The sequence below is a fragment of the Mobula birostris genome, chromosome 9 (genome assembly GCF_030028105.1).
Source record: "Mobula birostris isolate sMobBir1 chromosome 9, sMobBir1.hap1, whole genome shotgun sequence".
NCBI lineage: Eukaryota > Metazoa > Chordata > Chondrichthyes > Myliobatiformes > Myliobatidae > Mobula > Mobula birostris.
Genome location: NC_092378.1, coordinates 154,378,168 through 154,400,197, shown reverse-complemented (window position 1 = coordinate 154,400,197; position 22,030 = coordinate 154,378,168). Strand labels below are relative to the sequence as shown.

The following is a 22,030-nucleotide window of genomic DNA, read 5'->3' as shown; positions in this document are numbered from 1 at the left end:
CTGAATAGATTCTGAGGCTGTGTCCACTGTAGGAAATGTCCTCTCCACGTCCACTCTATTTAGAGCTTACAGTATTCAATAGGTTTCAATGAGATCTCCCTATAATTCTAAATTCCAGCAAGAACAGGCCCAGAGCCAACAAACACTTCACATACATTAATCCCTTAATTCACAGAATCATCTCATACACCTTCTCTGGACCCCTTCCATTGCCAGCACAATTCTTCGTAGAAAAGGGGCCCAAAACTGCTTGCTTAGGGTAATGTTATTCCATCAGTTAGTAGTAAATGATTTTCTGAACAGCAGGAGATTGAAGAAATTAACAGGGAAATGGAGGTAAGGCCACAATCAGGTCAGCATCATTTTGTCAAATTAAGGAGCAGATAGAAGGGACCTGAGAGGTAACTTCTTTACACAGAGGGCAGTGAGTACCTGGAACGAGCTGCCAGAGGAACGTACAGTTACAACAGTTAGGATTCATTTGGATGGGTGCATGGAGGAGAGGGGTTTGGAAGATTAAGATCCAAATGGGCAACTGAGACTAACAGGGAGGGTGCTGTGGCTGGTATAACTAGTTGGGCTGAAGGGCCTGTTTCTGTGCTGTATACCCTATGACTCTGTGGGATCATAACATGGGGCAAGGGGTCCTGTCTAGGGGTGGCCCCGTGACAGAGCAGCTCCCCTTCTGCTTGTTGTAGAGAGCAAGGCGAGATGGAGTCCCATCCCTCTGGAGGTAGGACTCGATGTTGAGGCAGAGCTGACACCTCACCTCAGATTGGGATTTATTTATCACAGGGAGGTGCGTTGTTTGCAACAACCAACACAACTAAAGGATATGCTGAGGGCAGCCCGGATGTGTCGTCATACATTCTGACAGCAACGTAGCTCCAAGGGACTGACATCAGGCGAGGTGAGGGCTACGTTCACATAGCCGCGAAGGAGGGGGGCTGATATCCATTACACGACCCTGAGGGGAAGGTTCTGATGTTCAGCAGCGGTCGGGGGGAGGAGAAGGGGGAGGGGGGATGATGGTGTTGGGTGTAGCTGTGCTGTTCAAGATGGGGAGCTGGTGCTTCAGCATAGAGAGAGCTGAGTCAGAAGGTAGCGGTGATTGTTTAGTCTGCATATCTGACATTCTTCCTTCAGGCGGCTCCGGTCAGAATCAGCCTGACCTTCACAAGGATTACCCCTGGGTTAAAGCCATCTCAAAGCTCCAGACAAGAGAAGAAGAAGTTCCTGTTGAGCTCTCAACTTTTTAATTAAACACCAGTAGCTCGGAGCCTGTTTACCTTTCTGTACTCTGAAGCTCTTGTCCAAAGACTGGCCTCCAGTATGTGCTGGCTGTAGCAGTGAGATACACCCCAGCATACCATCTCACAGTAATAAGACAGTATTATAAATCCATCCTGTCCCACAACCACAGAAACACTATCCCCTGTTTATAATAACATTCTTTCACATGCACTTTGTTGCCAAGAAAATCTCAGCAGTATCCAAAGTATAACAGGCAACCATCATTTACAGTTCAGTCTGTGTGCTCTGTGATGGATCGATGGATCGCCTTATTGCCATGGGTGTGTGGGGGGTGAGGGTCTCTCACTGTCCTGTGTGTATATGGGTGGTGAGGGTCTCTCACTGTCCTGTGTGTATATGGGGGGGGGTCTCTCACTGTCCTGTGTGTATATGGGGGGTGAGGGTCTCTCACTGTCCTGTGTGTATATGGGGGGTGAGGGTCTCTCACTGTCCTGTGTGTATATGGGGGATGAGGGTCTCTCACTGTCCTGTGTGTATATGGGGGAGGGTCTCTCACTTTCCTGTGTGTATATTGGGGGGGGTCTCTCACTGTCCTGTGTGCGGGGGCTGAGGGTCCCTCACTGTCCTGTGTGTATATGGGGAGGGGGTCTCTCACTGTCCTGTGTGTATATGGGGGGGTGAGGGTCTCTCACTGTCCTGTGTGTATATGGGGGGGGGGTCCCTCACTGTCTTGTGTGTATATGGGGGGTGAGGGTCTCTCACTTTCCTGTGTGTGTATGGGGGGGTGAGGGTCTCTCACTGTCCTGTGTGTATGGGGGGGGGTCTCTCACTGTCCTGTGTGTATATGGGAGGTGAGGGTCTCTCACTGTCCTGTGTGTATATGGGGGGGTGAGGGTCTCTCACTGTCCTGTGTGTATATGGGGGGGGGGTCTCTCACTGTCTTGTGTGTATATGGGGGGTGAGGGTCTCTCACTTTCCTGTGTGTGTATGGGGGGGTGAGGGTCTCTCACTGTCTTGTGTGTATATGGGGGGGTGAGAGTCTCTCACTGTCTTGTGTGTATATGGGGGGGGGGGTCTCTCACTGTCCTGTGTGTATATGGGGGGGGTGAGGGTCTCTCACTGTCTTGTGTGTATATGGGGGGTGAGGGTCTCTCACTGTCCTGTGTGTATATGGGGGGGGTCTCTCACTGTCCTGTGTGTATATGGGGGGTGAGGGTCTCTCACTGTCCTGTGTGCGGGGGGTGAGGGTCTCTCACTGTCCTGTGTGTATATGGGGGGGGTCTCTCACCGTCCTGTGTGTATATGGTGGGGGGTCTCTCACTGTCCTGTGTGTATATGGGGGGTGAGGGTCTCTCACTGTCCTGTGGGTATATGGGGGGGGGTCTCTCACTGTCCTGTGTGTATATGGGGGGGGGGGTCTCTCACTGTCCTGTGTGTATATGGGGGGTGAGGGTCTCTCACTGTCCTGTGTGTATATGGGGGGTGAGGGTCTCTCACTGTCCTGTATATGGGGGGTGAGGGTCTCTCACTGTCCTGTGTGTGGGGGGTGAGGGTCTCTCACTGTCCTGTGTGTACATGGGGGGGGGTCTCTCACTGTCCTGTGTCTATATGGGGGGAGTCTCTCACTGTCTTGTGTGTATATGGGGGGTGAGGGTCTCTCACTGTCCTGTGGGTATATTGGGTGGGGTCTCTCACTGTCCTGTGTGTATATGGGGGGGGGTCTCTCACTGTCCTGTGTGTATATGGGGGGTGAAGGTCTCTCACTGTCCTGTGTGTATATGGGGGGAGTCTCTCACTGTCTTGTGTGTATATGGGGGTGAGGGTCTCTCACTGTCCTGTGTGTATATGGGGGGGGTGAGGGTCTCTCACTGTCCTATGTGTATATGGGGGGGGGGTCTCTCACTGTCCTGTGTGTGTGGGGGGTGAGGGTCTCTCACTGTCCTGTGTGAGTGGGGGGTGAGGGACCCTCACTGTCCTGTGTGTATATGGGGGGGGGGTCTCTCACTGTCCTGTGTGTATATGGGGGGTGAGGGTCTCTCACTGTCCTGTATATAGGGGGTGAGGGTCTCTCACTGTCCTGTGTGTGGGGGTGAGGGTCTCTCACTGTCCTGTATATGGGGGGTGAGGGTCTCTCACTGTCCTGTGTGTGGGGGGTGAGGGTCTCTCACTTTCCTGTGTGTATATGGGGGGGGGGGTCTCTCACTGTCCTGTGTGTATATGGGAGGTGAGGGTCTCTTACTGTCCTGTGTGTATATGGGGGGTGAGGGTCCCTCACTGTCCTGTGTGTATATAGGGGGGGGTCTCTCTCTGTCCTGTGTGTATATGGGGGGGGGTGAGGGTCTCTTACTGTCCTGTGTGTGTGGGGGGTGAGGGTCCCTCACTGTCCTGTGTGTATATGGGGTGGGGGTCTCTCACTGTCCTGTGTGTATATGGGGGGATCCCTCACTGTCCTGTGTGTATATGGGGGGGTCTCTCTCACTGTCCTGTGTGTATATGGGGGGGGGGGGGGTCTCTCACTGTCCTGTGTGTATATGGGGGGGTGAGGGTCTCTCACTGTCTTGCGTGTATATGGGGGGTGAGGGTCTCTCACTGTCCTGTGTGTATGTGGGGGGGGGGTCTCTCACTGTCCTGTGTGTATATGGGGGGTGAGGGTCTCTCACTGTCCTGTGTGCGGGGGGTGAGGGTCTCTCACTGTCCTGTGTGTATATGGGGGGGGTGAGGGTCTCTCACTGTCTTGTGTGTATATGGGGGGTGAGGGTCTCTCACTGTCCTGTGGGTATATTGGGTGGGGTCTCTCACTGTCCTGTGTGTATATGGGGGGGGGGTCTCTCACTGTCCTGTGTGTATATGGGGGGTGAAGGTCTCTCACTGTCCTGTGTGTATATGGGGGGAGTCTCTCACTGTCTTGTGTGTATATGGGGGTGAGGGTCTCTCACTGTCCTGTGTGTATATGGGGGGGGTGAGGGTCTCTCACTGTCCTATGTGTATATGGGGCGGGGTCTCTCACTGTCCTGTGTGTGTGGGGGGTGAGGGTCTCTCACTGTCCTGTGTGAGTGGGGGGTGAGGGTCCCTCACTGTCCTGTGTGTATATGGGGGGGGGTCTCTCACTGTCCTGTGTGTATATGGGGGGTGAGGGTCTCTCACTGTCCTGTATATAGGGGGTGAGGGTCTCTCACTGTCCTGTGTGTGGGGGTGAGGGTCTCTCACTGTCCTGTATATGGGGGGTGAGGGTCTCTCACTGTCCTGTGTGTGGGGGGTGAGGGTCTCTCACTTTCCTGTGTGTATATGGGGGGGGTCTCTCACTGTCCTGTGTGTATATGGGAGGTGAGGGTCTCTTACTGTCCTGTGTGTATATGGGGGGTGAGGGTCCCTCACTGTCCTGTGTGTATATAGGGGGGGGTCTCTCTCTGTCCTGTGTGTATATGGGGGGGGTGAGGGTCTCTTACTGTCCTGTGTGTGTGGGGGGTGAGGGTCCCTCACTGTCCTGTGTGTATATGGGGTGGGGGTCTCTCACTGTCCTGTGTGTATATGGGAGGGGGTCTCTCACTGTCCTGTGTGTATATGGGGGGATCCCTCACTGTCCTGTGTGTATATGGGGGGGTCTCTCTCACTGTCCTGTGTGTATATGGGGGGGGGGGTCTCTCACTGTCCTGTGTGTATATGGGGGGGTGAGGGTCTCTCACTGTCTTGCGTGTATATGGGGGGTGAGGGTCTCTCACTGTCCTGTGTGTATGTGGGGGGGGGTCTCTCACTGTCCTGTGTGTATATGGGGGGTGAGGGTCTCTCACTGTCCTGTGTGCGGGGGGTGAGGGTCTCTCACTGTCCTGTGTGTATATGGGGGGGTGAGGGTCTCTCACTGTCTTGCGTGTATATGGGGGGTGAGGGTCTCTCACTGTCCTGTGTGTATGTGGGGGGGGGTCTCTCACTGTCCTGTGTGCGGGGGGTGAGGGTCTCTCACTGTCCTGTGTGTATATGGGGGGGTGAGGGTCTCTCACTGTCTTGTGTGTATATGGGGGGATCCCTCACTGTCCTGTGTGTATATGGGGGGGTCTCTCTCACTGTCCTGTGTGTATAGTGTATATGGGGGGGGTCTCTCACTGTCCTGTGTGTATATGGGGGGGGGTCTCTCACTGTCCTGTGTGTATATGGGGGGTGAGGGTCTCTCACTGTCCTGTGTGTATATGGGGGGGGTCTCACTGTCCTGTGTGTGGGGGGTGAGGGTCTCTCACTGTCCTGTGTGTACATGGGGAGGGGGTCTCTCACTGTCCTGTGTGTATATGGGGGGAGTCTCTCACTGTCTTGTGTGTATATGGGGGGTGAGGGTCTCTCACTGTCCTGTGTGTATATGGGGGGGGTTCTCTCACTGTCCTGTGTGTATATGGGGGGAGTCTCTCACGGTCTTGTGTGTATATGGGGGGGGGGTGAGGGTCTCTCACTGTCCTATGTGTGTGGGGGGTGAGGGTCTCTCACTGTCCTGTGTGAGTGGGGGGTGAGGGTCCCTCACTGTCCTGTGTGTATATGGGGGGGGTCTCTCACTGTCCTGTGTGTATATGGGGGGTGAGGGTCTCTCACTGTCCTGTATATGGGGGGTGAGGGTCTCTCACTGTCCTGTGTGTGGGGGTGAGGGTCTCTCACTGTCCTGTATATGGGGGGTGAGGGTCTCTCACTGTCCTGTGTGTGGGGGGTGAGGGTCTCTCACTTTCCTGTGTGTATATGGGGGGGGTCTCTCTCTGTCCTGTGTGTATATGGGGGGGGTGAGGGTCTCTTACTGTCCTGTGTGTGTGGGGGGTGAGGGTCCCTCACTGTCCTGTGTGTATATGGGGTGGGGGTCTCTCACTGTCCTGTGTGTATATGGGAGGGGGTCTCTCACTGTCCTGTGTGTATATGGGGGGATCCCTCACTGTCCTGTGTGTATATGGGGGGGTCTCTCTCACTGTCCTGTGTGTATATGGGGGGGGGGGGTCTCTCACTGTCCTGTGTGTATATGGGGGGGTGAGGGTCTCTCACTGTCTTGCGTGTATATGGGGGGTGAGGGTCTCTCACTGTCCTGTGTGTATGTGGGGGGGGGTCTCTCACTGTCCTGTGTGCGGGGGGTGAGGGTCTCTCACTGTCCTGTGTGTATATGGGGGGGTGAGGGTCTCTCACTGTCTTGTGTGTATATGGGGGGATCCCTCACTGTCCTGTGTGTATATGGGGGGGTCTCTCTCACTGTCCTGTGTGTATAGTGTATATGGGGGGGGTCTCTCACTGTCCTGTGTGTATATGGGGGGGGGTCTCTCACTGTCCTGTGTGTATATGGGGGGTGAGGGTCTCTCACTGTCCTGTGTGTATATGGGGGGGGGTCTCACTGTCCTGTGTGTGGGGGGTGGGGTCTCTCACTGTCCTGTGTGTACATGGGGAGGGGGTCTCTCACTGTCCTGTGTGTATATGGGGGGAGTCTCTCACTGTCTTGTGTGTATATGGGGGGTGAGGGTCTCTCACTGTCCTGTGTGTATATGGGGGGGGTTCTCTCACTGTCCTGTGTGTATATGGGGGGAGTCTCTCACGGTCTTGTGTGTATATGGGGGGGGGTGAGGGTCTCTCACTGTCCTATGTGTGTGGGGGGTGAGGGTCTCTCACTGTCCTGTGTGAGTGGGGGGTGAGGGTCCCTCACTGTCCTGTGTGTATATGGGGGGGTCTCTCACTGTCCTGTGTGTATATGGGGGGTGAGGGTCTCTCACTGTCCTGTATATGGGGGGTGAGGGTCTCTCACTGTCCTGTGTGTGGGGGTGAGGGTCTCTCACTGTCCTGTATATGGGGGGTGAGGGTCTCTCACTGTCCTGTGTGTGGGGGGTGAGGGTCTCTCACTTTCCTGTGTGTATATGGGGGGGGTCTCTCACTGTCCTGTGTGTATATGGGAGGTGAGGGTCTCTTACTGTCCTGTGTGTATATGGGAGGTGAGGGTCCCTCACTGTCCTGTGTGTATACGGGGGGGGTCTCTCACTGTCCTGTGTGTATATGGGGGGGGTCTCTCACTGTCCTGTGTGTATATGGGGGGGGTCTCTCACTGTCCTGTGTGTATATGGGGGGGGTCTCTCACTGTCCTGTGTGTATATGGGGGGATCCCTCACTGTCCTGTGTGTATATGGGGGGGGGTCTCTCACTGTCCTGTGTGTATATGGGGGGGGGTCTCTCACTGTCCTGTGTGTATATGGGGGGGGGGTCTCTCACTGTCCTGTGTGTATATGGGGGGGGTCTCTCACTGTCCTGTGTGTATATGGGGGGGGGTCTCTCACTGTCCTGTGTGTATATGGGGGGGTGTCTCTCACTGTCCTGTGTGTATATGGGGGGGTCTCTCACTGTCCTGTGTGTATAGTGTATATGGGGGGTGAGGGTCTCTCACTGTCCTGTGTGTATATGGGGGGGGGGTCTCTCACTGTCCTGTGTGTATATGGGAGGTGAGGGTCTCTCACTGTCATGTGTGTATATGGGGTGGGGGGTCTCTCACTGTCCTGTGTGTATATGGGGGGGGTCTCTCACTGTCCTGTGTATATATGGGAGGTGAGGGTCTCTCACTGTCCTGTGTGTATGGGGGGGGGGCTCTCACTGTCCTGTGTGTATATGGGAGGTGAGGGTCTCTCACTGTCCTGTGTGTATATGGGAGGTGAGGGTCTCTCACTGTCCTGTATGTATATGGGGGGGGGTCTGTCACTGTCCTGTGTGTATATGGGGGGGGTGAGGGTCTCTCACTGTCATGTGTGTATATGGGGTGGAGGGTCTCTCACTGTCCTGTGTGTATATGAGGGGGGTCCCTCACTGTCCTGTGTGTATATGGGGGGTGAGGGTCTCTCACTGTCCTGTGTGTAAATGGGGGGGGGGGTCTCTCACTGTCCTGTGTGTATATGGGGGGGGGTCTCTCACTGTCCTGTGTGTATATGGGGGGTGAGGGTCTCTCACTGTCCTGTGTGTATATGGGAGGTGAGGGTCTCTCACTGTCCTGTGTGTATATGGAGGGGGGTCTGTCACTGTCCTGTGTGTATATGGGAGGTGAGGGTCTGTCACTGTCCTGTGTGTATATGGGAGGTGAGGGTCTCTCACTGTCCTGTGTGTATATGGGGGGAGGGTCTCTCACTGTCCTGTGTGTATATGGGGGGGTGAGGGTCTTTCACTGTCCTGTGTGTATATGGAGGGGGGTCTCTCACTGTCCTGTGTGTATATAGGGGGGGGTCTCTCACTGTCCTGTGTGTATATGGGAGGTGAGGGTCTGTCACTGTCCTGTGGGTATATTGGGTGGGGTCTCTCACTGTCCTGTGTGTATATGGGGGGAGGGTCTCTCACTGTCCTGTGTGTATATGGGGGGGTGAGGGTCTCTCACTGTCCTGTGTGTATATGGAGGGGGGTCTCTCACTGTCCTGTGTGTATATAGGGGGGGGTCTCTCACTGTCCTGTGTGTATATGGGGGGGGGGTGAGGGTCTCTTACTGTCCTGTGTGTGTGGGGGGTGAGGGTCCCTCACTGTCCTGTGTGTATATGGGGGGGTGAGGGTCTCTCACTGTCTTGTGTGTATATGGGGGGTGAGGGTCTCTCACTGTCCTGTGTGTATATGGGGGGTGAGGGTCTCTCACTGTCCTGTGTGCGGGGGGTGAGGGTCTCTCACTGTCCTGTGTGTATATGGGGGGGGTGAGGGTCTCTCACTGTCTTGTGTGTATATGGGGGGTGAGGGTCTCTCACTGTCCTGTGTGTATATGGGGGGGGTCTCTCACTGTCCTGTGTGTATATGGGAGGTGAGGGTCTCTTACTGTCCTGTGTGTATATGGGAGGTGAGGGTCTCTCACTGTCCTGTGTGTATATGGGGGGGGGGGGGGTCTGTCACTGTCCTGTGTGTGGAGAAGTTTAAAGATTCACGTTGTTTGTTGGATGTACATTGAAACATTCGGTGAAATCTGTCGTTTTGTGTCAGTAACCCCCACACTCTGAGGTTGTGCTCGGACACCTTGCGAGTGTCGCCATGCTTCTGGCACCAACGTGACATGCCAACAGCTTACCCTAACCCATATATCTTTAGCATGTGGGAGGAAACCGGAGCACCCCGAGGAAACTCACCCACATGGGTCACAGCAGCGGTTTGCTCACCACTGATGCTTTAAAGTGATTGTGCTAACTGCAACGCGGCCGTGCTCCACGAGGGAGGGAGTGTCTCACTGTGCTGGGGGCAGAGACTGGCCTCTCTCTTGGACAGGGTGTTTGGAGACTTATCATCTGATCAGCATTTCTTCATTTTCCCTGTGACACGTTAATGGTTTCGTCAGTGAGCATTGTAATAAACTGCTCCCTTTTCCCCATTGGGTTTGCTCCTGAAAGGATTTGTTTGTTCAATCTGTGGTATTTGTAGCGCACAGTAACACCTTCTCTGGACAGCTAGAATCGCGCCTTTTAAACAAAATGATTCACAACTAGTCCAAGTAGTAATTCAGGCTCGTCCTGTTCCTTCACTCTCTCAATTTCCTGTAATGTTTACTCTGAATTAGAGAGTATCTCATCCTGGTGAATGAAACTCGTACCTCAGGGACTGAGGCAGAATCTGAATAAATGATGCTTCTGTCTGTTTACACATGGGGTGAGGCATGGTTTTCCAGTTTAATCCCTATAGATTATTGGGAAAATTGACCCTAATCTCTCGATCACCTCTGAATTTCCTGCACACTTAGGTTGATCTTGATCTCTGCCTCGCCTGTTGTGAGTGAGACTGCTCTGTCCTTCCCTCAAGACCACTGGCCCTGCCCCAGTCTCAACTCTCCACTACTGAGGTCATTACCACGAGTCGGCAGTTCCTTTCTCTGTCAGTGTGTTTGCTCAGCCTTGTACCGTTGTCGAAGGGAGTATGTCCAGTTCATCCAGTGCACTGGCCCCAGTTCACTCGCATCCAGTGCACTGATCCGCACTGGCCGCAGGTGGCTGGAATCCAGTGCACTGGCCCGCACTGGCTCCAGTTGACTAGCATCTGGTGCACTGGCCCCAGTGCCGCAATACTTCTTGAGTTCGATAGATCTCCACAAAATCCTCAAGCTTGTTTTTCACTCTCCCTTCCCTATGTCGGCAGCCTCCGGCCCTCACCTCTGCCTCAGTCCCTCATCCATCACTGGCATGCCCTCAGCTGCTTCTCCCAAAACACTCCCCAACCCTTTCCCACCCCAGCCTTTGGTCACTAAACCCTGAACGTCCTCCCCATCATGGTCCTGTATCTGTTTGCTTTTCAACTCAATCTTCCCCGTGATCTTCTGCGTTCATGGTGCCATTTCACTGATACCAGGAGGTATAAACAGTTATACACCAAAGCACTCGTATCCTGCTGTATGAACAGTAGCTACAGCTCTGATCAAGGGTAGTGTGGTCTGCGTCACACTGGCCTGGGCTCCGAGAGTTACACAGACCATTACAGCACAGTACAGGCCCTTCAACCAAAAGTGTTGTGCTGACTTTAAACCTACTGCAGTTCAATCTAACCCCTCCCTCCCACATAGCCCTCCACCCATGTGCCTGTCTAGGAGTCTGTCAAATGTCTCTAATGTATCTGCCTCTACCAAACCCCTGGCAGGGCATTCCATGCACCCATTACTCTCTGTGTAAAAAAAACTTAACTCTGACATCCCACCCCCCCCAAACTTTCCTTTAATCATCTTAGAAGTATTCTCCCTTGCACTAGCGATTTCCGCCCTGGGGGAGAAAAGTCTGTGGCTGTCCAGTCGATCTATGGCTCTTATCACCGATTACCTTTGTTTTTATTTCATGTACATATTTATTTTAATTGTGTTGAGGACTGGGGTTCGTTCGTCAGTCAAGTTTAGTGCCACTTAGTTACTGATGCAGTGTCTCACTGCTGTGAGAGTTGGAGGGCTTGATCTTCAGAACAACATAGACAGACGGAGAGAGAGGAGAGACTTTCCTTCTCAGCTGGAGGCAATACCCCAGCAAGTTATTTTGTCAGGAGACTTGGTTTCATTTCACTGACCAGGGAGGGAGCGGGATCGATGGCAGAGACATAACACCAGTCTTACCTTGCTGGCCACGCTGAGTGAGGAAAGACGAGCATGATGTTCTGATGTGTGGGTGTAAGATCTTCCCCCCCCCGGGACCGGCAGCACGTCTCGGTGCAAGAGTGACACGAGGCTCTCACCCTCTGGATCACGGAACGGCAGACAACATCACCGTCTGCCTGTGTCGCACCGCGGCACTCACTCCTCCCACGGTTCAGGCAGAAGCAGTACTAATGAGTGCAGGCTGGGCTTCTCGCTCGGAGAGTGGGAGGGAGCTGGAATCACCACTCCTCTCCGACTGGAGCCACCTTAACCCTTCGAGTGCCGTGTGGCAAAGTTTCCATGAAATGTTTTGATGTGTGCTGGCTTCTTGAGAAGTGACAAATGAGAGGAAAAATTCCGTGGGCAGCTTTGTTCCCCCACATTTGAATATTCCAATATTTGACATGAGCACTGCATCTGGCATTTAACACCATTAACCTAACCCACAGGCTGCTTATATCAGCAGCAACAGTTCAAAGTCACACGTCACTCAGTCCACAGACTCCATTTGGGAGTCACTTGGTCTGCAGTGTAGTCTGGTAGGTCCCAGAAGAAGCTCTGGAATAGTTCAAAAAATAAGTTTTCCAAGATTCAAGATTGTTTAATGTCATTTCCAGTACACAAGTGTAAAGGAAAATGTGTTACTCCATATATGATGCAGCACAAAAAAAGATAAAGAACTCAATAATAATAAGAAGCACAATAAGTATAAATACATATAGTACCTTGTATACATTGTTTGTATGAATATAAAGTGACCTCAGGCACAGGAGTGCCTGTACATAAGGTGATCCTGACGGGAAATAATAAAGTAGTGGTGGTTGGCAGTGTGGAGGGGTGGGTTAGTGGGTGGAGGTGTTCATAAGCCTTGCTGCTTGAGGAAAGGAACTGTTTTTGAAGCTAGTGGTCCTGATTAGAGGCTATGTAGCCTCCTCCCTGATGAAAATGGGATAAGTAGTCCATGAGCAGGGTGGGTGGGATCCTTTATGATGTTACTGGCCCTCCACCCCACACCCTCTTAACCGAATTGTCTACACTTTCTGACTGTCAGTACAGTCCATTTCCAACATGCAGGCTACACTGTAGAATAAACACAGGAGATTCTGCAGATGCTGGCAACCAGGAGAAGCACACACACAAAATGCAGGGACCCTTCGTCAGGACTCCACTTTCTCATTCTGGCTTCTGTCCTCTTCCTTTCCAGTCCTGATGAAGGGTCTCGGTATTCCCCTCCACAGATGCTGCCTCACCTGCTGAGTGCCTCCGGCATTTTGTGTGTGTTACTCTGTAGAATGATTTTGTTTGTAACATTGCTGAACGTTCGTGTAGTGAAGCTGAATCTCAGTCTCCAACTTCTGTCTCTGGTTATCTTGAGTAAATTATCTGACTTCAACTTCCTCCTCCATTAAGGTTCATTATTCTGTCGGAAGAGACATTCCATCGAGCGTCTGCAGTATGCTTTACTTCCTTGTCGTGTGCAGCCAAGACTGAGCAATCCAGTTTGTTTAGATTCTGCCCACACCTTGTGCACAGGTACAGGAGTTGAGGGTGTACAGCAGTGTGTGTAGAAAGGTGAGAGGAGTACAGTGATAGCTCAAGTGCAGAAAGAGAGGTACAGAAAAGGAACAACAGTTCACTGAGTTTTAATAAGAACATAATAAACACTAGACCAACAGAGCAAAACTAACACTAAATTAATACCATTCCTTTAACAGCGTCTATCTCAATCAATAGTTTTCATGGACCAAGGTAAGCAGTCAGCTTTGCCATCACTGTGCTTGTGTCAAGACTTGACAAGGCTGAATTCAAATACTGTCACAAAGAAACCCGAATTGGCTGGAATATTCATTGTCACGTGTGTGAATGCTGCCTTCTTCCAGCTGCCCCCTGCGAGAGCACCCAGACTCCGTGGTTGTGGCAGAAGGACAGGGTCCGGGGGATAAAAGGGAGACACGGGACACCCAGTCTCTGAACAGACACTGTCTCCATGCCCTGCCGTGTGGCATCGGCCAGACCCATCAGAGCAGAAGTACCAGTGTGAAGTATCAGAGTAGGCAGAACATCGCCTCATGAATGTTTATCAGAGACTGGGGGGCAGTTGTGGCTCATAAACTGTGAGAGAACGTCATGATCTGGCACATATTCTAGCAAACCCTCCTAACACAGTGTTAGGAAAAGCCACTCTGTTGGAAAGGCGATCTGGATGTTGGGAGGATGTTTCCTATAGTTGGGGAGTCTAGGACCAGAGGGCACAGCTTCAGAATAGAGGTCGTGTATCTTTCAAATTTATCGCCATACATGGCTGTGGAGGCCAAGTTATTGGGTACAGTATATTTAAAGCAAAAGTTGACAGGTTCTTGATTTGTCAGGGCGTCAAAGGTTAGGGGAGAAGGCAGGAGGATGGGATTAAGTGGGAAAGTAAGTCAGCCATGGATGGAATGGTGAACAAGACTCAGTGGGCCAAAGGGCCTGATTTTGCTCCTGTGTCTTATGTCCTTGTGGAGGAGATTGGAGTTGAGGGAGCACCCCAATTTTGGAAGGGCAGAACTGATGGAGAGTTGTGTGGTGGGAGGGGTGATACTGAGAGTGGGTCACACTGTGGGTGGGGCGATACTGAAGCAACTGCAGGAAGAGCGGACTGGCCTGGGAGATGTTATCACAGTTTGTAGCGGTACGGATGGTGCTGAGGTTTTAACACTACATGGACTTCCCTGCCTATGCACTCCTTTCCCCCTTCCTGCCCTGTCTCTGAACTGTTTCCTTTTGACTGCTTGTTGGGGTTCCACTGGGTGTGGAACTGTGTAATATCCCAGCAATGCAGTTCGAAGTTTTGAATTTCTGACCGCATAGTGGACTGTTATGGCAGGCTGCAACTCCAAGATGTCGGCACTGCAGTCGTGTGTGGAGGTTTGGGCTCGGGAGTTACAGTTTACAAAGTGGACCACCAGTTCAAGTATCTCTGTGCAGCGCGGAGTAGAAGATCTCTGCCCGGGCGGTGGCTGATGGCCTGGACTCCGTGCTAGTTCAAGTGGTCTACCCTGACCAGTCCTATGTGGTCCATCCAGGACAGTATCCACCTCACCCGGGATCTGATTTACTTGTGCCAAGAGGCTGGTCTGTCAGTTGCTTTTCTCTCCCTTGACCAGGAGACGGCGTTTGACAGGTGAACCATCCGTACCTTTTTGGGACTCTGCAAGCGTTCGGGCTCAGACCACATTGCCTGTGTCTGACTGTTGTACACTGCTGCAGAGCGGCTCGGTAAGGTTAATGGGTCCTTAACAGTGCCCTTGTGCTTTGAGAGTGGGGTGCCCCTGTCAGGATAGTTGTATTCTATTTGCGTAAAGCCATTCCTGTGCCTTTTCTGTAGAAGGTTAACGGGAGGTTGTCCTTTCAGCTTGCGCCGATGATATCCTCCTCATTGTCACTGACCCTGTTGACTTGCAGAGGATGTGAGACTGCCAGCTGATTTTCTTGGTCGCATCCTCTACAAGGGTCAACTGAGAAAATGTGCAGGCCTCTTAGTGGGTCAGTGGCAGGTGGACTATCTACTGGAGAGGTAGAGACCCTTTGTGTGGAGCACCATGCATCTTCTCAATTTGAGGGTCTTCATGAGCTTGATGGAGCAGACCTGGCCAGTAAACTGGTGGGACTTGGAGACCAAAATCTCTGCCTGGCTGGGGCACTGGTCAGGCTTCCTTCGTGCAATCTCAAAACAGAGAAGGGCATTGGTAATAAATCAGCTGGTTGCCTCCATGGTATGGTACTGGCTGGTTACTTTGGTCCCACCCACTGCTTCTGTCTCCAGGACCCAGAAGAGGCTGGTGGACTTATTCTGGGGCAACAGGAGGCATTGGGTCTCTCCTGCGGTCTTGAGTCTTCTGACCGTGGAGGGTGGTCAGTCACCGGTAGCCAGCTGGTGGCTCTCCACCTCAGGACCCTGCAGAGACGCCTGTATAGCGACCGCCCTCCGAGATGGCACGTGCTGGCGATGCACTTTTTCCGCCAGGGACACTGCCTGCAGGAGGACAAGCCGCTTCCAGCGGACAGCACCAGCCGCACCGCTTTGAGAGAACTGCCTCAGTTTTACCAAGTGCTGTTGAGGGTAGGGGGTCTGGTCTCATCCAGATGGAGTGCCGGTACGGGACAGTGTTCTAGCTGTGACGGGGTCTGGTCCACACCCTGTCATAGTGGGTGTTGAGGGGCCTCAGGGGAGAGGAGAGGCCCCAGCTGCATCAACATCTGATGGGCTGGAATTGCTCATCAGACCCAGGCCTCAAGATATCTTGCAGGGATGCCCACCGTGCCCTTCTGTGACGCTCTGAAGTACTTCTTGTTTGCGCTGCTCCTGCATACCTTTCACTTCCTTGCCCTCGTCTGCTGACCAGGCTCACCCTGGCGATCTGTTTACCCATCCAGCAGCGCAGGAGGTCCTCAGTGAAAATCTCTTTATGCTGGCATCCTCCCCTTGTACACTGGGGACCTTGGGGTGGAATAGGGCAGTACTGCAAACGGTTGTTAAGCAGGTTCACTGACACCCCGTCCACCTGTCCATTCTGTGGCCGGGGGGAGTCAGTGTACCATGCATCTATGGAGTATGAGAAGTTGCAGCCCCTGTTTGAATATCTGAAGGGGCTGCTGCTCAGGTTCTGGTTGCACTTCAGCCCCGCGCACCTTACATACAGGCACCCAGTACAGAAGGGGGAGGGTCGCTGGGAGGATTTACTGGTGGGCTTGCTCCTGGGCCAAAATGGCCATTCATGGGTGTAGGTGATGGTCAGTCGAGAGGTCTGCCAGGGCCAATTGCCTGCCCGTCTTCCAGGGATACGTTTGTGCCCTGCTGCCCTTGGAGAGGGAACATGTGTTCACAATGGGGGATTTCTGGGAATGGTGCCCCCCCCCCGGGAATTGACTATTTTATAGACAGTAATAATCACACCTTAATTTGAATTTACTCAGTCTTGTAAATACTTAACGTGTGTACTTTGTATATTTCTTTTGTAAATAAACTTTTGTAGTTTTGTTAAAAAGAAGGGGCAATACTGAGGGAGGAACACAGTGTGGGATCACCCACCGGGCAATGTAGTTGTCCACTGTTCCAGTTCCAGACTTTCACATCCATAAGATTGTGAGATACAGGAATGGAATTTGGCCCATCAAGTCAGCTCAGCCCTCTCAACCCCACTCTCTCCTCATAACCTTCCTCATCGTGGGCACTGTGCTCTCTCTGTAACCTTGACACTTCGTTCTGCATTCTGTTATTTTTATCCCTTATCAAATGCTAAACAGAAGCCTTTCACTGTACCTCAGTACATGTGACAGTAATAAACCAATTGTCGTATGTACCTTTCTCTTGCTTAGATCATCTGGCCCATTGAGTCAAGGACGTATGTTCAGAAAGGTGCTAGAAAAGGGCAATAACATCATGAAGGGTCCCACCCACCCTGCTCATGGACTGTCTGTCCCACTCCCATCAGGGAGGAGGTACATAGCATCCACACCAGGACCAACATCATCATCATTATGTGCTGTGTCGTATGACATAGGTGATCATAGCCTTTCCATGACCCTGATTGTTCTTGGCATATTTTTCTACAAAAGTAGTTTGCTATTACCTTCTGGGCAATGTCTGTACAAGATAAGTGACCCCCAGCTATTATCAATACACTTAAGAGATTGTCTGCCTGGTGTCAGTGATAGCATAACCAGGACTTGTGATCTGCACTGTCTGCTTGTACGACCATCTACCACCTGCTCCCATGGCTTCACGTGACCCTGATCAGGGGGTGGGGGGTCCAAACAGGTGCTACATCCTACCCAAGGGGGACCTCCAGGCTAGCAGGGGGAAGGAGTGGCTTGCACCTCCTTTGGTAGAGACGTATCTCCACCCTACCAACTGACACCAGGACCACCAGTAAGGCTGATCAACACCCCCACCCACTAACCCACCCCTTCACCCCTCCAACCACCACTACTTTCTCAATTCCTGTCAGTCACCTTGTGTACAGACACTCCTGACCCTTGCATCACTTTATAGACGTACAATCAATCTGTGTATATAAACTATCTTAAGTATTTATATCTATTGTATTTTTTATTATCGTGTTCTTTATCTTACTGGTTTTTTTGTGCTGCATCAGATCCGGAGTAACAATTATTTCATTCTCCTTTACACTTGTGCACTAGAAATGACACAATCTTGAATCTTTAATCTCGATTCTGCTCCGCATTGGATCATGGCTGATTCTTTATGTCCCTCAATCCCATTCTCCTACCTTCTATATCGGAGTGGAGCTGGAATCCCATTATCCTGATTCAATATCGGAGTGGAGCTGGAATCCCATTCTCCTGATTCCATATCAGAGTTGACTGGAATCCCATTCTCCTGATGCTCTATCGGAGTGGAGCTGGAATCCCGTTCTCCTGATTCCATATCAGAGTTGACTGGAATCCCATTCTCCTGATTCTATATTGGAGTGGACTGGAATCCCATTCTCCTGATTCCATATCGGAGTGGAGCTGGAATCCCATTCTCCTGATTCCATATCGGAGTGGAGCTGGAATCCCGTTCTCCTGATTCTATATCAGAGTGGAGCTGGAATCCCATTCTCCTGATTCCATATTGGAGTGGAGCTGGAATCCCGTTCTCCTGATTCTATATCAGAGTTGACTGGAATTCCATTCTCCTGACTCTATATCGGAGTGGACTGGAATCCCATTCTCCTGATTCTATATTGGAGTGGAGCTGGAATCCCATTCTCCTGATTCCATATCGGAGTGGAGCTGGAATTCCATTCTCCTGACTCTATATCGGAGTGGAGCTGGAATTCCATTCTCCTGACTCTATATCAGAGTGGAGCTGGAATCCCGTTCTCCTGATTCCATATCAGAGTTGACTGGAATTCCATTCTCCTGACTCTATATCGGAGTGGAGCTGGAACTAAGCTGTGTGTGTGAAATAAGGTCTATTATCACTGATGCTTGCTGTGAAATACGTTGCTTTGGAGCAGAAGACATAAAGATTACTGTAAGTTACAAAATATAAATGAATAAATGATGCAGAAAGAGCAATACTGAGCTAGTGTTGAAGGACCCGTGAAATCAGAGAGGGTGGGATCTGAATGCAGAATATTTTCAGCCCACAGGAGTGAAATATGCAGAGGAGATTACCTCTCACCCCAGTGACTGGGCGGCCGGGAGGAATGCGGGTTCGTGGAGAATGAAAGAACCTTTATTCTTGCTCTGTGATGAGTGAGGTGGGCTGAGCTGAGCTTGGCTAAGTATGTTGGGTTCTGATGCTCGTGACCTGCTCAGTCATAGAACAGAGCAGTACAACACAGGAACAGGCCCTTCGGCCCACAATGTTGTACTGAACCGATTAAATTAGTATTCAAATGGCCAACTACACTAACCTCTCTGCCTACACAATGTCTATGTCCTTCCGTTTTCCTCACGTTCATGTGCCTAGTTAAACATCTCTTAAAAAGGGAGTGTAGGTGGGGATCAGTGGGGTGAGGATTAGTGGAGGTGGGAATTGGTGGAGATTGGTTGGTGGGGTTTGGGGATCGGTAGGGATCAGTGGGGGTGGGAATCAGTGGAGATGGGTTGCTGGGGGTTGGGGATCGGTAGGGATCAGTGGGGTGAGGATTAGTGGGGGTGGGAATCAATGGAGATCGGTTGGTGGGGGTGGGGATCGGTAGAGATTAGTTGGTGGGGGGGTGGGGATCGGTAGGGATCGGTGGGGTGAGGATTAGTTGGGGTGGGAATCAGTTGGTGGGGGGTGGGAAGCGGTAGGGATCGGGGTGGGGGTTTAGAGCAGTGGGGGTGGGGGAGCAGTGAGGGTAGATTACTGCGATACTCAGCAAGGCAGGAGGATGTGATTGGTGCCAGGTTGTAGTCCTGTCGACATGTGGAGGGACTGGAGGGGCCCGTTGCAACTTCTAGCCACAGATCTGCAGAACTTGGCAAAGCAAGATCCGAGGGAGCCATGATTCTGCAGAGGCGTGGTCTGGGGGAGGCAGACTCAGATCGGGATATTCAGGGAACAATTCATTCAATATTCCCTGGACAGAAAAGCATCCGCAGATCTGGAGGAGGAGCAGGGCTGGGACTACTTCAACCTCAGAAAGGAGGTGTCCATCATTAACGACCCTCAGCACCCAGGGCATTCCCTCTTTTTATTGTTCCTATCGGAGAAGAGACACAGGAGCCTGAAGGCACACACTCATTTTTTTAAGGACAGATTCTTCCCCTCCACCATTAGATTTCTAAATGGACAATGATCCCATGTACACTGCCTCAGTATTTTTGCTCTCCTTTTACACTGCTGATTTATTTTTTTGTATTTGTTATTGTAACTGAGAGATTTTAAGACTTTGCACTGTGCTGCTACCACTTCACAACGTACTGTTTGTCAGTGATACGAAACCTGATTCTGAAACCCATCCACCCCCTCACTAAATGGAATTTCTTGTTCTGATACCTTGTGATTTATAGTGTATTTTATGTATTTCACTGTACTGCTGCCACAAAACAACAGATTTCACATTTGTCGGTGATGATAAACCTGATTCTGATTCGGAGAGCTGGCAGCCACAGAGGGCTGAATGGCCTCAGCGATACAGATTCTTCAGAAACACTGATCTGTCGTCAATCTTGTACAGCTGCCAGCCACCCGCTCCTGGTTCACTGATGTTTGGAGAGAAGCCAGCCAACTCCTCCAGCTCAACCATCCTGTTTTGTTAAATGAATAGTTGTGCATGACTGTTTGGCACGTGTGCTGTCCGTGGGGCTGCCGACCAAGATCCGAGCTCACGGGACTGCAGCGTGGCTGATGGTGGTTCCTTCGAGCCAGGGAGCCTCAGATAGTTGTGCCATGGATCTGCCAGGAACCTGGGGAAGGTACCTTCTTGCAGTGACTGATGTCCAGCTGCTTCCAGCCACTGCTGGAGGGAGCGAGGGAGGCTTTCTCCCACACTCATTCCTCTACCAGCAGTCTCTGGGCTGCAAGTCATTATGAGGAGGCTGGGAATTAAAACCGTTTTTTGACCTCTGGATGTCCAAGTTACTTCACAGCCAGTGAGGTGAAGTCATTGTGTGAATCTTCAGAATTCTCTCCCTCCCAGGCTAGGATGCTGGGATGGTGAGTTCAGTGGAGCTGGGTTCAGTGGCTTTTAGGAGACAGGGAATCTGGGGGGAGGGGTTCAGGGCAGAGTGAGTGAGCTCCGTGATCTGCTCTGTTATTGGATAGCATAGGAGGGAGCCAAATGCGTGGATCTTTCTTCTCCTGTAAGATCCCACAAACAACAGCGGGATGTGACCTGATTATCTATCTTAGAGTCATAGAAGCAGGATTTTCAGCCCCACTGATCCATGCTGACCAAGATTCCCATCTGAGCCAGTTCCGTTTGCCTGGATTTGGCCCGTATCCCTCTCCATGTACCTGTCCAAGTGTCCCTCAGTCTCCTACATGCCAGTGAAAAAAGTCCCAGCCTGCCCAACGCCTCTCTGTAACTCAGGACCTTGACTCCCAGCAATATCCTCATAAACCTCTTCTGCACTCTTTCTAGCTAAATGAAACAGAGATGAGGAGAAATTTTTTAGCCAGAGGGTCGTGGATTTGTGGAATTCGTTGCCACATACAGCTGTGGAAGCCCGATCATTGAGGGTGTTTAAGGAGGAGATTGACAGGTATCTAATCAGTCAGGGTATCAAGGGATATGGGGAAAAAGCCGGAAATTGGAACTAGGTGGGTGAATAGTTTAGTTCATGGGGGAGCTGCGGAGCAGACTCGATGGGCCGAATGGCCTACTTCTGCTCCTTTGTCTTGTGATCTTGTGACATCCTTTTCCTGTAGCAAGGTACCAAAACTGAACACAATATTCTAAATGCGGCCTGCCAACATTTGTATAACTGCATCGTAACATCCCAGCTCCCATATTCAGCACCCTGACTGATGAAGGCCAGTGTGTCAAACGTCTTCTTCACCACCCTGTCTACCTGTTATCCCACTCCCAGGGAACTATGTACTTGTACCACCAGTCCCTCTATACAACAACGGTCCCCAGCATCCTACCCTTCTCTGTGAAAATCTGCCCTCATTTGTCTTCCCAAAAGATTAAAGAAAGATTGGTCACATGTACATCGAAATGTACAGTGAAATGCGTTATTTGCATCAAATCAAATCAGTGAGGATTGTGGCGGGCAGCCTGCGAGTGTCACCATGCTTCTGGCGCCAACGTAGCATGCCCACAGCGTACTAATTCTGACCTGGATATCTATGGAATGTGGTCACTGGGAGAACATACAAACTCCGTACAGACAATGGCAGGAATTAAACCTTGAACGGTTGATCACTCGCACTGTAAAGCGACATGCTAACTGCGAGGCTGCCCTGACGCCCACTTTCACCATAACCCTTGACTCCCCCAGCCCTAAGCAAAATGGCCAGCTCTGCCCTGAGTATATTTCAATGATTTGTCCTCAGTAGTCTTCTGTGGTCGAAAACCCTACAGGCTGTCCATCTGGGTCCAACATGGTTCATCCCTTCTCCTTAGACTCTGACCACTCCCTCTGGGAACATTCTACACCTACTCTGTCCACTTCTACTGGAATCCTGGAGGTTTCCATGTGATCTCCTCTGCAATCTCCAACCCCTAGTGAAAAGGATCTGAATGCCCCTCTGTAACACAAAGTTATAAAGGCTCAAAGGTACAATTTCATGTC

The 22,030-nt window shown here is 51.5% G+C and overlaps 2 protein-coding genes across 3 annotated transcripts in view; one reads left to right on the top strand and one right to left on the bottom strand.

The window, feature by feature from the left end:
• The window catches only part of coro7 (coronin 7), a 177,214-nt gene that overhangs the window by 60,287 nt on the left and 94,897 nt on the right, over window positions 1-22,030 (top strand). The window lies entirely within an intron of this gene.
• LOC140203234 (vasorin-like) overlaps window positions 1-22,030 on the bottom strand; it is a 51,500-nt gene that overhangs the window by 13,966 nt on the left and 15,504 nt on the right. The window contains exon 1 of one of the 2 annotated variants that reach the window (XM_072269222.1): window positions 11,288-11,527. The exons of the other annotated variant lie outside the window; for it this stretch is intronic. Coding sequence (XP_072125323.1) covers window positions 11,288-11,322 — 35 coding nt within the window. The 5' untranslated portion in view covers window positions 11,323-11,527. Of the gene's footprint in view, window positions 1-11,287; window positions 11,528-22,030 lie in introns of those variants that run through there. 2 annotated transcript variants of the gene reach the window in all.